Source organism: Microtus oregoni, unplaced genomic scaffold (assembly GCF_018167655.1).
Source record: "Microtus oregoni isolate MIOR12 unplaced genomic scaffold, Mior012 000019F_ref0000042, whole genome shotgun sequence".
NCBI lineage: Eukaryota > Metazoa > Chordata > Mammalia > Rodentia > Cricetidae > Microtus > Microtus oregoni.
In genome coordinates this window covers 10,497,271-10,514,849 of record NW_024543078.1, presented here as the reverse complement: position 1 = coordinate 10,514,849, position 17,579 = coordinate 10,497,271, and the positions used below count along the sequence as shown (strand labels likewise).

Genomic DNA, 17,579 nt, shown 5'->3' with positions numbered 1-17,579 from the left:
ACCAAAGGCCAGGAGTCACCCTGGGGGTTGAGGGTACAGCTAGGCTGCTCATGAGATGCCATTCAGCCCGACGCTGTCACACCAGGCTTCCGAACTCATAGAAATGGTGGTGCGCATAACTCAGACACCCCAGCAGAAGCCCACAGGACCAGTGTACCCGGCAGTGTTAACTGACAGGACAGGATCCAGAGCATGAGACGGGCCTTCAGGAGGCAAGACTCATCCTACTGTGGGTGGCACCATTCCCTGGGCTGGGATCCTGGATCAAATATAAGAAGAAGGAGCTGTACTAGCATCCATCTGGTCCCCTTCCTGTCATGTGCCAACTGCCTCAGCACCTTCCCTGCAAGATGGTGGAGCCAAGGCAAACCCTTCTTCTCGCTAGCTGCCTTTGTCAGAGGATTTTTATTGCAACAGGAAAAGCAGCTGAAAGGCTTGGCTGGCAGAGTGCTGCCCACACACCCCTGACATTCTCCCAGCTCTGGGAAGTCACCTCCCAGATGATCACCAGTGTCACCGCAGAGTCCTCAGAGGGCGACAGCATGGTCAGAGGCAGAGACTAGGATACGCCTTACAACCAGTTCTGAAGGAGGAGAAGGGTCGCGCCCCAGGCCAGGGAACACAGAGTCCCTGACACTGGGACAGCAGAGTGCAGGACTCCCTACGGCCGCAGGGAAGCAGGAAGTAGCAGGCACATACTTCAGGGATTTCTCAGTTCTGACACTGTGAGGGAACAGTGCTGGGACCCACAAGGTATGAGAATGTCAGAATATTTGGGGTTCACTTTTCACCTGGCCTTGAACTCAGATATCTGACTGCCTCTGCCTCCCGAGTGCTGGGATTAAGGTATGTGCCACCACCACCTGGTTGGGATTCACTTTCCTAAACAGCAAAGTTCAGCCCAGCTTGGCCATCAGCCAGGAAGCTGTAGGCCAATGGCTGGCTACAGGGTTCACATGAGAGGCATACATACCAACATAGCTGTGCCCTCCAGGGAAGGAGAGCTGCCCAGAGCCAAGCATGGACTCCACTGGAGCAGGGAGGACTATGTGCCTAGGGTTTGAGTGCAGAGACACCCCAAAAAGAGGGTACTCTTGATGTGGTCCTCCACAGGCTCAGCACACAGTCCTGTCCACAACCGAGCAACATAGGGAAGGCCTGTTAGGGGCAATGTATTCCTATCACACCTGGGACATCAGGGGGTGCTGGACATTGGGAGGCAGAAGGACCTACTGTGTGATCACGAGGTGGAGCTAAGAGGCACCAGAGCCAGAGTGTTCAGGAGGCCGCAGCCTCACCTAGGGAGACCTGAGCCACCACCTTCTGCTCAGGGAGACTCTAAGAGCCATGCAATGGCCCCAGAGACAAAGCACCTGGTGGGAGCAACGGGACTCCCTGCATCCTGAATTCTCAGCTGTGGGTGGGGAAGGCACCTCCACACATAAGCAGAGGCCCAGGGTGACGGCTAGTTGTCAACATCACAGAGGCTACAACCACCAGGGGGAGTCTTAGCAGGAACGTCTGGGTCATGTGTCCGAGAGACCTGAGCGTTTCATAGGTGTGGGAAAACGAAGCTGAACAAGGTGGCAGCATCCCTGGACTGTGTGAGAGCAGGAGAAATGACCGAGCATGCAGCTCTGCTCCACATGGGCGTGGCTCTACTTTCCTGTGTGACTGACTGTGGGCTGCAACAGGAGTCGACATGAACCCATTCCTCCAAGTGGCTTTCCACAGTGACAGAAATGGCAGCAGGACAGCCAGCTACTGGAACCTGCCTTCAGTGGGGACCACAGACATCCTCCGCCCTCAGCATTGCCCTCCCCACTCAGCATCACCAGGCGTGGGGGAGGGCATTCTTCCCGTCCACACTGTGCAACAAGGAAGCTGAGCCCAAGGGGAGATGGGAGCCTGGCCTGGGATAGGGCTCTGCCTGGCAGTCAAAGGGAAATGGAAGGGGGGGGGGGCGGGGAGGAAGAGATGGAAAGAGAGAGAGAGATTGAAAGAGAGAAAGAGAGAGGAGGGTACTGTTGGCAAGCTGGCACCTCACACAGCCTCCAGGTCCAGCAGGAATCAACACCTGTGATGTGGCAGCAGGTGACATACCCATTGGCCTATTTGCTGCCCAGAATGACAGAACTGCAGTGGGTACCTGTTAACCACCAAGGCCACCGTCTTGGGTCAGCACATCTCCCCCAAGACTGAAGGATAAACAGAAGGTGTACCACAGTAACCTGTCAGAGTAGCCATATCTCCCCATGCCTCATACCCTGGCACTCACCAGGACTTGGGCTCGCCGAAGTGCAGGTAGTTGATGCTGTAGAGGTCCATGTCCTCTGTGTGCCAGGCAAAAGTGGTTTTCCACATGCCAAAGTACAGGTAGGGTGTGTTCACACCCTCGATGATGGTGCCGCACTCACGTTCCACCATATCCAAGATGGTCCTCAGGTTACCAATGTTCCACTGGGCCACATCCTGTGGACAGCAAGTGTGTGGTCAGCAGAGTCCTCCCAGGATACCTGTGCCCACCTGCACCCTGAATGCAGTCACCTGGGGTAGAACGTAGCTACTGAGATAAGTCAGGATCAGATCCCCAGGCTCCAGTTGGTCATCCCAAGAGGCCAAGGGGATCAGGGTCATGGGCCCTGCGCTCTCACCTGCCACCCCAGCCTTCCTGGAATAGCATGCTGCAGGCAACAGTCTACAAATCATCATGTGCCAACGGACAACTACAGCTTGGCAGTGACCTCCACACCTCTAATAACACAGTCTCCACGTGAGTGATCCCTTCACAGGCATGTGAACCCATGTCCAAATGACAGCCCTTCCAGAACCTTCCACCAAACAAGATCAGACAGCTTCAAAGGATATAGGCAAACATGTATGAAGCCCCCACCCTGACCTGTGCTCTCATCAAACGCTAGCCGGAGCTAAGGTAGGGCAGGAGCCTCGTGTGCCTGTGCCTGAGACCTCCCCTCATCCCAGAGCCAGCAGGATGCATCTCAGCATCTCAATACACGCTGACAGGATGACCAGCGGTGACCACTCCCCTGCCAGAAGGCTGAAGGCCCAAGTCTGGAGGGCAGAGGCTGCTGAGGTCACAGTAACATAATGGCAACAGGTCACCAAGCATATAATGGTCTTGTTGCCCTGCCTGCCACCCAGCACAGTGACCATGTGGGACATGTCATGGGCTGCAAGAAAGGGACCCAGGTATAGCCTCATGGGGAGAATTCATGCCATGGCTGGGTCAAAAGTCCTCTGCTCTGGGTCTCAGCTTCCCCATCTGTAACAGATTCTGTGCTACTTCAGGTGAGGCAGGCCAAAGCCACAAGCTTCCAGGGGGCCTGTGGTAGATGTGGCCCAGGGTTGGGCCTTGGCAGCTGAAGCCTGTGAGAAGTCGGCACACTGGCTAACAGGAGATGGGATGTAGGGACATGCCTGTTCGGAACATCTTGCCAGGCTAGCACTGCCCTAGGAGCACAGACAACAAAATGAGACCTGCTAGAGGACAGGGAGCCCAAACCCAAGAGAAGAGAGCACACAGCACAGATCGGAGACCTGACTGCTTCCTGTAAAGTTGTTTGGCACCTGCAGTGGATAAAGCAGATCAAGACACCAACAACACCCCACACTCCCCCACCAGAGTGCAGAGGCTTTCTCATGGGGTGCAATGCTGGGCAATGTGAACAGGGCACAGCACACAGAACAAGAGAGTAAGGAGTTCAAGGTCATCCCTAGCAAATTCAAATCCAACCTGGGCTCCATGAGACCCTGGCTCAGGAAGGAGGAAAAAGAAGCCACCTGCTGTGGGATGGTCTTTCTGTATGCTGTGAATATGTGTTGCTCTTTCTGGTTAATAAATAAAGCTACTTTGGCCTACAGAAAGGTAAGATGGAGCCAGGCGGGAAATTGAAGCAGAGATACAGGTGAAGAAGGGTGGAGTCGAGGAAACACCAGCCAGCTGCTAAGAAAGCAAGACTTGTAGAAAATGAGGTAACAAGCCACGAACCATGTGGCAAAGTATAGACAAGAAATAAGGGTTAATTTAAATGTAAGAGCTAGCTAGTAATAAGCCTGAGCCATTGGCCAAACATCATTATTCTATAATTAATATAAGCCTCTGAATGGTTACTGAGGAACTGGTGGGTGGGAGAGAAACCTCCAGTTACAGACACCTATAGAAGGGCTTGTGAGAGAGCTTCCACCTCAGTCATGGCACAAGGCAGGAACAGCTGCAGCAACAGTTGAGCACACACACTTGAAAGAAATAAGCCTTCAAGTCAGAAAGGACATGGACGAGCTCTAAGCACACATGGCTGCAGGACAGAAGTCATGGGAAAGGCTTGCCATGACTGCAGTCCTGAGACACTGTGGAAAGGGAACAAGAATGGAGGCAGGGAGTGCTTAGAATCACGGCTGGGACAAGGAGGCCAGAGGCAGTAGGCTCTCAAGCAGGACTCCCTTCCTTTTAATTATTTGATTACTTGTGCATGAATGCAGGGCAGTGCCCTCAGGGGCCAGATCCCAGAGCTGGAGTTAGAGTCACCCTGAGGTAGGTACTGGGAATCGAGCCTGAGTCCTCAGGACTAACAGAAGTATTCTAACCACGGAGCTGTCTCCCCGGCCCTCAAGTGAGTTTTCTGCTCTATTTTGCTATAGACTTAAAACTGATCTAAAAAAGAAAATGTCTATTTTAAGAACTTTTGTTGCTGGGCGGTGGTGGCACACACCTGTAATCCCAGCACTCAGGAGGCAGAGGCAGGCAGCTCTCTGTAAATTCAAGGCCAGCCTGATCTGCACAGTGAGTTCCAGGACAGCCAGAGCTGTTACACAGAGAAACCCTGTCTTGTTTACAGTTATTTTATTTTGTGTGGGACATGAGGAGTCAGGGGACAACTTCATTCTCTCAACCATGTATGCCCTGGGAATTAAACTCAGGTTGTCAGGCTTGGCAGCTGGGACTCTGCCCCATCTGACCATCTCCTCTCATCTCATCTGTTCTTTATTATTATTATTATTATTATTTTTAAGATTTATTTATTTATTATGTATACAGTGTTCTTTCTGTCTGCAGGCCAGAAGAGGGCACCAGATCTCATTACAGACGGTTGTGAGCCACCATGTGGCTGCTGGGAATTGAACTCAGAACCTCTGGAAGAACAGCCAGTGCTCTTAACCACTGAACCATCTCTCCCCTAGAATTTTCATTTTCTTTTCGTTTTTCAAGACAGGGTTTCTTTGTGTAGCTTTAACTATCCTGGAACTCACTCTGTAGATCAGGCAGGCTGGCCTTGAATGTACAGAAATCTACCTGCCTCTACCTCCGAGTGCTGGGATTAAAGGCGTTTGCCACTACCATCTGGGTGATTCTTTTGTTTTTGTTTTTTTTTGTTTGTTTTTTTGGTTTTTTCGAGACAGGGTTTCTCTGTGGCTTTTTGGAGCCTGTCCTGGAACTAGCTCTGTAGACCAGGCTGGTCTCGAACTCACAGAGATCCGCCTGCCTCTGCCTCCCGAGTGCTGGGATTAAAGGCGTGCGCCACCATCGCCCGGCCTGATTTTTTTTTTAAATATTTATTTATTATGTATACAATATTCTTTCTGTGTGTATGCCTGAAGGCCAGAAGAGGGCACCAGACCCCATTACAGATGGTTGTGAGCCACCATGTGGTTGCTGGGAATTGAACTCAGGACCTTTGGAAGAGTAGGCAATGCTCTTAACCGCTGAGCCATCTCTCCAGCCCCATTTTTTTTTTTGATTCTTTTGTTTTTTGTTTTTTTTTCCCGTGTTATATTTTGTTTTTTTTTATTTTTTATTTATTTATTAAGGATTTCTGCCTCCTCCCCGCAACCGCTTCCCATTTCCCTCCCCCTCCCCCAATCAAGTCCCCCTCCCTCATCTGCTCGAAGAGCAATCAGGGTTCCCTGACCTGTGGGGAGCCCAAGGACCGCCCACCTCTATCCAGGTCTCTTAAGGTGAGCATCCAAACTGCCTAGGCTCCCCCAAAGCCAGTACATGCAGTAGGATCAAAAACCCACTGCGATTGTTCTTGAGTTCTCAGTATTCCTCATTGTCCGCTATGTTCAGCTAGTCCGGATTTATCCCATGCTTTTTCAGACCTAGGCCAGCTGATTCTTTTGTTTTTAATAAACAAACATAACCAATACTGACCTAGAATTCCCCCGGCATCCAGACCATCCCCTTTTGTACAAGCATCTCTCCAGCAGCTGATCTGGGTCAGGGGGCTCTCCTCACCGGCCTGGGTCTGACCGCAGATCGTAGAGCAGCAGACTAAAGACCAAGGCCACTGAGGTCTCAGGAAAGACACAAGGCCAAACTTTGTCTGTGGAACCAGCAACAGGTTCTTAAAATTGCACCGAGAATAGAAGCAAAAAGAATTATGTGGACTCTACAGAGTTAGGCCACCGCCAGGAAAGAACACAACCAAGCCTGTTGTCCCAGGCACTCAGAAGGCTGAGGCCAGAGTGGACTTGTCTCCAAAAAGAAGATACAAAGGTGTGACTATGACACTGTGAGCCAGCTTAGCATGAGCAAGGGCCCCACGGATGGTCCCAGTACTGAAAGAAGACTGGACAGACTGACAGCTAACAGAGCAGAGACAGACAGGGTGCAGACGGCCTGCTGGTGACGAACTCACACCCCATGTGCATGAAAAGTCTAAGTACAGACTTCTCCACAGAGGCACAGAGAGAACAGTGAGCCCCCAGACACTCAGCATCATGGAAAAAGGAACCACAACGCAGTGGTGCCTCTCAAACCCAGAGTGGCACCAAGTGCCAGGAAGCAGGAATCGAGAGGCAGCCAGCTCAGCCAGCAGATGCACCCCAGATACGGACCTCAGAGAAACAAAGGCCTGACCACATGGACATGGACAGCACCCACAGCTGCCTCACCTCCTGGAGCCCAAGCAGGCCATAGCCCAAGAGAAGACATAAGAGGCCACAATGTGGGACACTAAAAACAGAAAATGTCCAGACAGAAGTGGACTCCTGGTGTCAGTCTGGGAAGAAATGGGGTGACTGTTCATGAGGCTAGGTCTGTTTTCTGGGGTGGCAAGTGAGGGCTCTACAGCGCTGTGGGTGCACTGGAGCCCACAGGACCCTGGGCTTTCAGCAGCGCAGCTCAGGGCATGCCAGCTGTACCTGCCTTTAGGGCTCGCATGAAGATGCTGCCACCAAGCCTGGTGACCTGAGTTCAGAACTACAACACCAGACGCCGACACACATGTGCCTGCATGCACACACACACAAGAACAGACACACTCACACCACACACAACTCAAAAACAAAACAAATAACCAACACTGAGGAGCAGCTCAGTGGGAGACCCTGCGCCTGGCCAACAGCACCTGCGCAGAAAGCTGGATGCGACAGTGTGCACTTGTAACCCAGCTCTGGACAGACACAGGGGAGTCCCGACTTGCTCGACAGTCTAGTCTAGCAGGTGAGCTCCAGGTTCAGTGAGACCCTGTCCCAGAAACCAAGACAGAGGGGGGGGGGGGCTGCGGAGATGGCTCAGCACTTAAGAGCACTGGCTGCAGAACCCACACAGAGGCTCTCAACAGCTGCACTCCAGTTCCAGGGGATCAAATACACAGGCGAAACACCCACACAAGTGTTAAAAATGAGTAAACTTTAAAAACCCAACAATAAAAAACAAGGTGGAGGAGATAACCCCAGTACTCATGAGGAAAGTTTATTTCCTTACGGTTGAAGCCAGCTTGGTCTACACAGTGAGACCCTGTCACCTAAAACTGCAAGGTAGACAGGGCCAGGGTCGAAGGAAGACATTTGAGATTATTCACGGGTCTCCTATGTGTGCACACATACACACAAATCATCAACCAACAGAACCTTCCAGAGGAATGCTGTGAAATACCAGCACCAACGTGCCTCTGCCCTGTGGTAGGAACCACAGTTCCAAGGCATGGGCTCCCAGCTCCACACCTCAGCAGCTTCCACTTAGGTGGCTTAAACCTCAAGGACACAAGACAGAGGAGTCAGAAGAGACAGAGCCCAAATAGTCCCCACCACCAAGATCAAATCAGGCTGTAGCCTCCTGTTCAGCACACCAGTCTGGGCCAAAAGCCAGCGCAGTCCTGCCAAGTAGTGTCCAGGAACATGGAGATGGGTGGGAGCCACTGGAATCAGAGTGGTCCACTCTCCTCCCTTCCCTACAGCTCACATGGTAGCCAGGCCCAAGGACACTTACGTCATCATATAGGGAGCCACTGATATCAGCCCCATAGATGGGCGAGACGAAGGTCAGGTTCTTCCAGTACTTTCGTTCCAGGTCGTCAAAGTCCTGATGGCGCGGGGTGCAGTACCTGGGGATAACACAATAGCTCAGGTTGTGCTCTGGGCAGTATGAGACCCTTTAGCTACCTCAGAACCAAGGCTGCCTATGGCAAGCAGGGGCATGGAGATTCAGGAACCAGGGGCAGCTGGAGCAGAGAACACGGGGACCATGTGTCTGCACATGCTATGACTGTAGGTCTCAGGATGTGCAGAGCAGGAATCATGGGGACCTCCACTGGAGGGCCACATTCAGGCCACACACTGGGATGAGGGAAGACAGGGATGGGGTGAGGGCCTAGAGCCCAAGTTGGGCCTCCAGGAAGTGGTGAGGCATGGGAAGATGGCATGCGCCCACATACTTCTCACTGTTGGCCAGGCGGCGGTATTCGCCCACGGTCATGGCCTTCTTCTGGATGTTGTACTGTGTGAAAAGCCCCGACTGCCCCGTCACCACCTGTTGTATGGGTGCTGGGATAACCACATCATCGATGTCGTCATATGTCTGCCGTGGCTTCCACTCCTTGGGTGGGATGATCTGTGGGGCCAAAAAGGATACGGGTGATGCAGCTCCAAAGGATAGGGGATTCCAGGTCCCCAAAGATCTAAATGCTCTAGACCAGCACTCACACAAGTACCACACAACCATGACAGTCATGGCAGCCAAGGTGGTAGTCGGGCCTCACTGCAGCCGACACGGGGGTGAGGGATGGAGGCCTGGGCCCAAGCCAGGGCTGAGTCGGGCATGACATGGGTGGTTCTAAACAGAGCCAATGCACTCCAGGGCTGGCTCAACAGGGCCCCTGAGACACTCTTATATGTGAACCTGTTCTTGGTCACTGCTGACATGCACGGATGCCCCTGGTTGTGGAGATGGCGGGCAGGGTTGGGGCTCCTGAGGCCTGCTTTGACAGTGGGCACACAGCAGCAAACTGCAAGGGAGTGCCTGAGACAAGGTCAGAACCAGCACCTGGGGTCCCAAGTAGACAGGGAGCGGATGCTGGAGGCCAGGAACTCCACAAGACCCGGATATGGCCACAATGCCAGGGGGCAAGTGGCTGCTCTTAGGAAACTAGGCACAAGGGATCATCAACCCAGCCCCCAGCACTGAGATAGGGGAACAAGGGATCATCAACCCAGCCCCCAGCACTGAGATAGGGGAACAAGGGATCATTAACCCAGCCCCCAGCACTGAGATAGGGAAACAAGGGATCATCAACCCAGCCCCCAGCACTGAGATAGGGAAACAAGGGATCATCAACCCAGCCCCCAGCACTGAGACAGGGGAATGGCACTTAGAGACACAAACTAGGGCAGAGGCCACACTTGGAGGAGCCAGATGAGGACAGAAAGGTGGCACTATCACTCCAAAGATGGGCAGAGTCAGAACTGTCAGCCCTTCTTGTGGGGAAGCAGAGGGCACAAGCCTGCGGCTCTCAGAGTTGCTGTGCCAAGCCTCACAGCCTCCCTCTCCATTCTGGCCACTGGCACAGGACTGGTGACCCCAAGCTGACAGGCTCAGAAGGCTCGAGCCACCTGCTGTCCCCAGGAACAAGCACAGAGGCAGTCACTCCCGTTCCCATGCTTCGTGCAGGGAGGGCTGCAGGCTCATGTCTAGGGACGCCTGTGGCTGACACACACTGAGGGCACCCTGCTCTTAGTGGATGGGGACACTGTTTAGAATGCTGCAGCACCCAGGACATCCCCCAGAGAACCAGACAATTCCATGTCCACAGTACCAGGATGGGGGCGGGCAGAGGGACAACAGGTGAAAGTGGGCACTGGGCAGCAGCCATTCTGACAAGCCTCAGATTCCTGCTGGTCCCCATGGGAAGGAGCCTGACCTCCAGGAGACCCCAAGCCAGCACCCCCAGGGCTCTCACACCCAGTGCTTACCAAGCGGCCAGGAAGTCCTGGCCTAAACACCCGACACATACTCAGAGCACTCCCCACCTTGGGTAAGTCTGGCTCTCACTGGCTATAGCAAGTACCATCTCAGCTCCTGAGGCCCACAGATCCCACGGAGGTGGTGGGGACAGCTGTGTGGCCAGCAGAGGCCCCAGCACAGACATGTGTGCCCATGCGCACGCACACCCACTCTTACGGACACACATACACATGTTCTTACACACATACACCACTCATATATTCTCTCTCTCTCTCTCTCTCTTAGTTTTTCAAGACAGGATTTCTCTATGTGTGTAACCTTAGTCCTGGAACTCACTTTGTAGACCAGGCTGGCCTCAAACTCACAGAGATTCACCTGTCTCTGCCTCCGGAGTGCTGGGATGAAAGACATGTACCACCAGTGCCTGGCTACACACACACACACTGACACCGATGAACCCCTGGCCTCAGCTCGTATGTGGCACCAGTGGTTCCTGGTGTCCATCTGCCCTCAGAAGGCAGGAGGTGTGTATGTTGTGCTGTGCTGTACATATATGCCCAGGGCTCAGATGGACTTGGTCTCCCCAAGTTTCTCTCCTATGGGGTAACACAGATCCCCAAGGTCACAGGGAACCTCAGCCACAACCGAGTTTGATGGCTCCATTCAGACAGGCAGGTAAAACAGTGGAATGCAAAGATGAGCAGAGTGACAAGGTACAAGGACAAGGTGAAGGCAGAGGAGGCCAAAAACTCCAACCAGGGAGCGCAGGCAGTCCTCCACAGCCATAGATGAGCACGCATGTGCACACACACAAACTCCAACCAGGAAGCGCAGATAGTCCTCCACAGCCATAGATGAGCACGCATGTGCACACACACAAACTCCAACCAGGGAGCACAGGCAGTCCTCCACAGCCATAGATGAGCACGCATGTGCACACAAACTCCAACCAGGGAGCACAGGCAGTCCTCCACAGCCATAGATGAGCACGCATGTGCACACAAACTCCAACCAGGGAGCACAGGCAGTCCCCCACAGCCATAGATGAGCACGCATGTGCACACACACAAACTCCAACCAGGGAGCGCAGGCAGTCCTCCCCAGCCATAGATGAGCACGCATGTGCACACACACAAACTCCAACCAGGGAGCACAGGCAGTCCTCCACAGCCATAGATGAGCACGCATGTGCACACACACAAACTCCAACCAGGAAGTGCAGATAGTCCCCCACAGCCATAGATGAGCATGCATGTGCACACACACAAACTCCAACCAGGGAGCACAGGCAGTCCTCCACAGCCATAGATGAGCATGCATGTGCACACAAACTCCAACCAGGGAGCACAGGCAGTCCTCCATAGCCATAGATGAGCACATGCACGTGCACACTCTCTCAATGCTAGACATGCCAGAAGGAAAGCTGCACTTGCACAAGGCTATGATGGGAGGTGGCAGATCAAAGGACTTTAGCAGAAGCAAAGAGGACAGTCTAAGATGGCCACGCACAAGAGCCTCTCTGGTGGAAAGGGTATTGCAGGCAGGGAAGGGGGACCAAGGTAGGCCATGATCACCCAATCTGTGATCATGGAGGAAAAGGAAAGGGTAGAAACCTGCAGCTCAACCAGAACTGTCTCAAGAGTCTCGAGTTGGCAGGCTCCAGCTGAGGCTGGGAACAGGAGTGTCTGCTGGGAAACGGTGTCCTCCACCCACAGGAAGCCCAAGGCCGACCCTAGGGCTGTAAAATGCCTGGAGGCACATCTGCAGGTGGCACATGCACCGGCGTGGCTGGAGAGACCATCACTGGGTAAGGACATTTGCTCTGCAAACATGGGGACCTGAGTTCAAATCCCTAGGACTCATGTAAAGGATTGCGCACCTGTGACCTCAGCACAGGGAGAGAGGTGCAGTACTCTGCTCTGGCCTGCACATGCACATACCACATGGGTGCACACGTGTAGATACGCACATGGGAGTGCACATACCACATGGGTGCACATGTGTAGATATGCACATGGGCGTGCACGTGCAGGCACAGAGAGGCAGGGCAGGAAGAAGGCATCAGCCCATTCTACTTACCTGTTCGAGCACAATTGAAGGGAACAGTGTGAATGTGTCACTGAGTGCTTCAAGGCACAGCAAGGATGAGAGCCACCAGGTCATCACTGAGAAACTGAACTTCGGGAGGGGACAGTACTTGGCAGCTCTAGAGCTGGGGTGGCATGCCTGCCTCGGAGGGCACTGCTTCCCTGAGAAAGGTTTGAGCCTTTTCACTTTTTCTTTTTAAACTGGCTTATTTATCTTGTGTGTGCACGCATGTGGAGGTCAAGGGACCACTCACAGAAGTCAGTTTTCCTCCTCGTGTGTGGATCCTGGGGGACTAAGCTCAGGCCTCAGGTTTGGTGGCAGTTACCTATACAACCCCTTAGTCTGCCTGGGAATTGAGTTCTATTGCCCTGTGCGATTTCTGGACCGACTCTGGCACTCCGAAGTGCTAGCTGGACTCCAGAGAACCATGGTGGCCCACCAGCAACTGCTCCAGGTATCACCTGGGCAAAGCCAGGTGTGAGGTGCTGGCCTGCCCTCCTAGCACCTGGGAGGGTCAGTGAGCCCCGGGCGGTCTCAGACGGAGTCCTGAGGCAGGCCTGCCGTTTACCTTGCACATGAGGGGCCCAGGTGGACCCCAGTGCTAAGAAAAGCAGAAATTAAGTGAGAAACAGAGAGCTGGCTCAGTGTTCAGAGCCCAGCGCCCCATTCAGGAGGCTCCCGACTGCTGTGGGTCCACGCTCCCTTCTGGTGCCAACATGCACCACACACACGTGTGCACCCCCCCCCCACACACACACAGTTTGTTTTGTTTTTTTCAATACAGGATTTCTGTGTTGCCCTGGCTGTCCTGGAACTAGCTCTGTAGACCAGGCTGGCCTTGAACTCACAGAGATCCACCTGCCTCTGCCTTCTACCCGCTGGGATTAAAGTCATGTGCCACCACTGCCCAACCATTTTTTTTAAAAAAGAAAAAAAAGATGCCAGGATGACCCCAACACCTTTCTTTTTTTTTTTTAGGTTGATGCTTCTACTTTTGTCTTTTTTCTTTTCTTATTTATTTATTTATTTAAGATTTCTGTCTCCTCCCTGCCACCGCCTCCCATTTCCCTCCCCCTCCCCCGATCAAGTCCCCCTCCCTCGTCAGCCCAAAGAGCAATCAGGGTTCCCTGCCCTGTGGGAAGTCCAAGGACCACACACCTCCATCCAGGTCTAGTAAGGTGAGCATCCAAACTGCCTAGGCTCCCACAAAGCCAGTACGTGCAGTAGGATCAAAAACCCATTGCCATTGTTCTTGAGTTCTCAGTAGTCCTCATTGTCCGCTATGTTCAGCGAGTCCGGTTTTATCCCAGGCTTTTTCAAACCCAAGCCAGCTGGCCTTGGTGAGTTCCCGATAGAACATCCCCATTGTCTCAGTGTGTGGGTGCACCCCTCGTGGTCCTGAGTTCCTTGCTCGTGCTCTCTCTCCTTCTGCTCCTGATTTGGACCTTGAGATTTCAGTCTGGTGCTCCAATGTGGGTCTCTGTCTCTGTCTCCTTTCATTGCCTGATGAAGGTTAATATTCAGGAGGATGCCTATATGTTTTTCTTTGGGTTCACCTTCTTATCTGGCTTCTCTAGGATCACGAATTACAGGCTCAATGTCCTTTATTTATGGCTAGAAACCAAATATGAGTGAGTACATCCCATGTTCATCTTTTCCCAACACCTTTCTGTAGGTGTCAAGCATACTCTGCTATGCAAGGCCTTGTGCCACACACACACACACACACACACACACACACACACATACACCACACACACACCACACACACATCCCACACACATACACCACACACACACCACACACACACACACATACACCACACACACACACACACATACACCACACACATACACCACACACACACACCACACACACCACATACACATACACCACACACACACACACACCACACACACACACACACACCACACACACCACATACACATACACCACACACACACACACACCACACACACACACACACACCACACACACCACATACACATACACCACACACACAACCACACACACACCACACACACACCACACACACATACACCACACACACGCACACCACACACACAACCACACACACACATACACCACACACACACACCACACACACACACACCACACACACACACATACACCACACACACACCCACACACCACACACACACACCACACACATACACCACACACACCACACACCACACACACACACCACACACACACACACCACACACACACACACCACACACACATACACCACACACACACACCACACACACACACCACACACACCACACGCACACACACCACACACACCACACACACACCACACAGACTACACACACACCACACACATACACCACACACACACACCACACACACCACACACACACACCACACACACACCACACACAAACACCCCCTAACACATACACCACACACACACACCACACACATACACCACACACACAAACCACACACACAACCACACATACACCACACACACACACACACCACACACACAACCACACACACACCACACACACGCACACCACACACACACACCACACACACCACACACACACACACCACACACACACACCACACACACATACACCACACACACATACACCACACACACACACACACCACACACACACACCACACACACACACCACACACACAACCACACATACACCACACACACACACCACACACACACCACACACACGCACACCACACACACACACCACACACACACCACACACACAACCACACATACACCACACACACACACCACACACACACACACCACACACACATACACCACACACACACATACACCACACACACACCACACACACACCACACACATACACCACACACACACACACACACACACACACACACACACACCACACACACACACCACACACACACACACCACACACACAACCACACACACACATACACCACACACACACCACACACACACCACACACATACACCACACACACACCACACACACACCACACACACACACACCACACACACACACACCACACACACACCACACACACATACACCACACACACCACACACACACCACACACAACCACACACACACCACACACACATACACCACACACACACACCACACACACACTACACCACACACCACACACATACACCACACACACCACACACACATACACCACACACACACACACACCACACACACCACACACACACACCACACACATACACCACACACAGACCACACACACCACACACACATACACCACACACATACCACACACACACACACCACACACACACCACACACATACACCACACACACACCACACACACACCACACACACACCACACACACACATACACCACACACACCACACACACACACCACACACACACCACACACACACACACCACACACCACACACACACCACACACACACACCACACACACCACACACACACCACACACACACACCACACACACACCACACACACACACCACACACACATACACCACACACACACACCACACACACCACACACACATACACCACACACACCACACACACCACACACACACCACACACACACCACACACACACACCACACACACACCACACACACATACACCACACACACACATACACCACACACACACCACACACACCACACACCACACACACACCACACACACACCACACACACCACACACACACCACACACACACACCACACACACACCACACACATACACCACACACACATACACCACACACACACACCACACACACCACACACACATACACCACACACACCACACACACCACACACACACCACACACACACCACACACACACCACACACACACACCACACACACACCACACACACATACACCACACACACACATACACCACACACACACCACACACACCACACACACACACACACCACACACACACCACACACACACCACACACACCACACACACACACCACACACACACCACACACACATACACCACACACACACACCACACACACCACACACACACACCACACACACATACACCACACACACACACATACACCACACACCACACACACACACACCACACACACACCACACACACATACACCACACACACACCACACACATACACCACACACACACACACACCACACACACACACCACACACACATACACCACACACACACCACACACACACCACACACACACACACCACACACACACCACACACACATACACCACACACACACCACACACACGCATACCACACACACACACCACACACACCACACACACCACACACACCACACACACCACACACACACACACCACACACACACCACACACACACCACACACACCACACACACACACCACACACACACCACACACACCACACACATACCACACACACACAACACACACACACCACACACACACCACACACACCACACACACACCACACACACACCACACACACACCACACACATACACCACACACACACACCACACACATACACCACACACACACCACACACACACCACACATACACCACATACACACCACACACATACACCACACAGATACACCACACACATACACCACACAGATACACCACACACATACACCACACACACACACACACACACACACACACACACACACACCTCTCTCTACTCGCTTTGGATTACTGCCAGGAATTCGAGGTGTCTGCGGACACCACTGTTTCTAGGCATCAGGTCCCCTCCTACCCTTGGCCAGGCGTAGCACCCAGGCAGGGCTGCTCCCTGGGGCTAGGGACACTAGTGCCCTGATTTGGCCCAGGCCCCCTCACAGAACCGGTGCCTCTGTGAGTCTGAGGAGGAAGCTGGAGCAGCATGACAAAGCAGCCCGGGAGTGGCATGACCCACCTTGGCCAGGCCTGCGCGGTGGGCACCTTGCGACTCGATGTAGGCCACGTATCTGTTGAAGTCCCTGAACTCGTCCATGGTGGGGCGGAAGGTCATGATTTTGCAGCTGGGGTTCTGGGCACTGTGGTCCTCAGACCCCATGGCTGCTCCACTGCAGAACCACACCTGTGAGAGGAGAAGAGCGGTCAGCACAGCCCTGCCATTACCAAAGACCACCACCACCACCATGATGCTCCCCTCGAGACAACAAAAACACCCCCTGCAGGAGGGCAACAGCAGGTAGCTGGGTACGCCAG

General features: G+C 53.0%; 1 protein-coding gene across 6 annotated transcripts in view; it reads right to left on the bottom strand.

Annotated features, from left to right (window-relative positions):
* Kdm4b (lysine demethylase 4B) overlaps positions 1-17,579 on the bottom strand; it is an 87,457-nt gene that overhangs the window by 50,392 nt on the left and 19,486 nt on the right. For all 6 annotated transcript variants that reach the window (XM_041669081.1, XM_041669082.1, XM_041669086.1 and 3 more), the window contains 4 exons: positions 17,284-17,448; positions 8,676-8,851; positions 8,231-8,345; positions 2,279-2,472 (listed from right to left, as the gene is read on the bottom strand). In XM_041669081.1, coding sequence (XP_041525015.1) covers positions 2,279-2,472; positions 8,231-8,345; positions 8,676-8,851; positions 17,284-17,448 — 650 coding nt within the window. The remainder of the gene's footprint in view (positions 1-2,278; positions 2,473-8,230; positions 8,346-8,675; positions 8,852-17,283; positions 17,449-17,579) is intronic.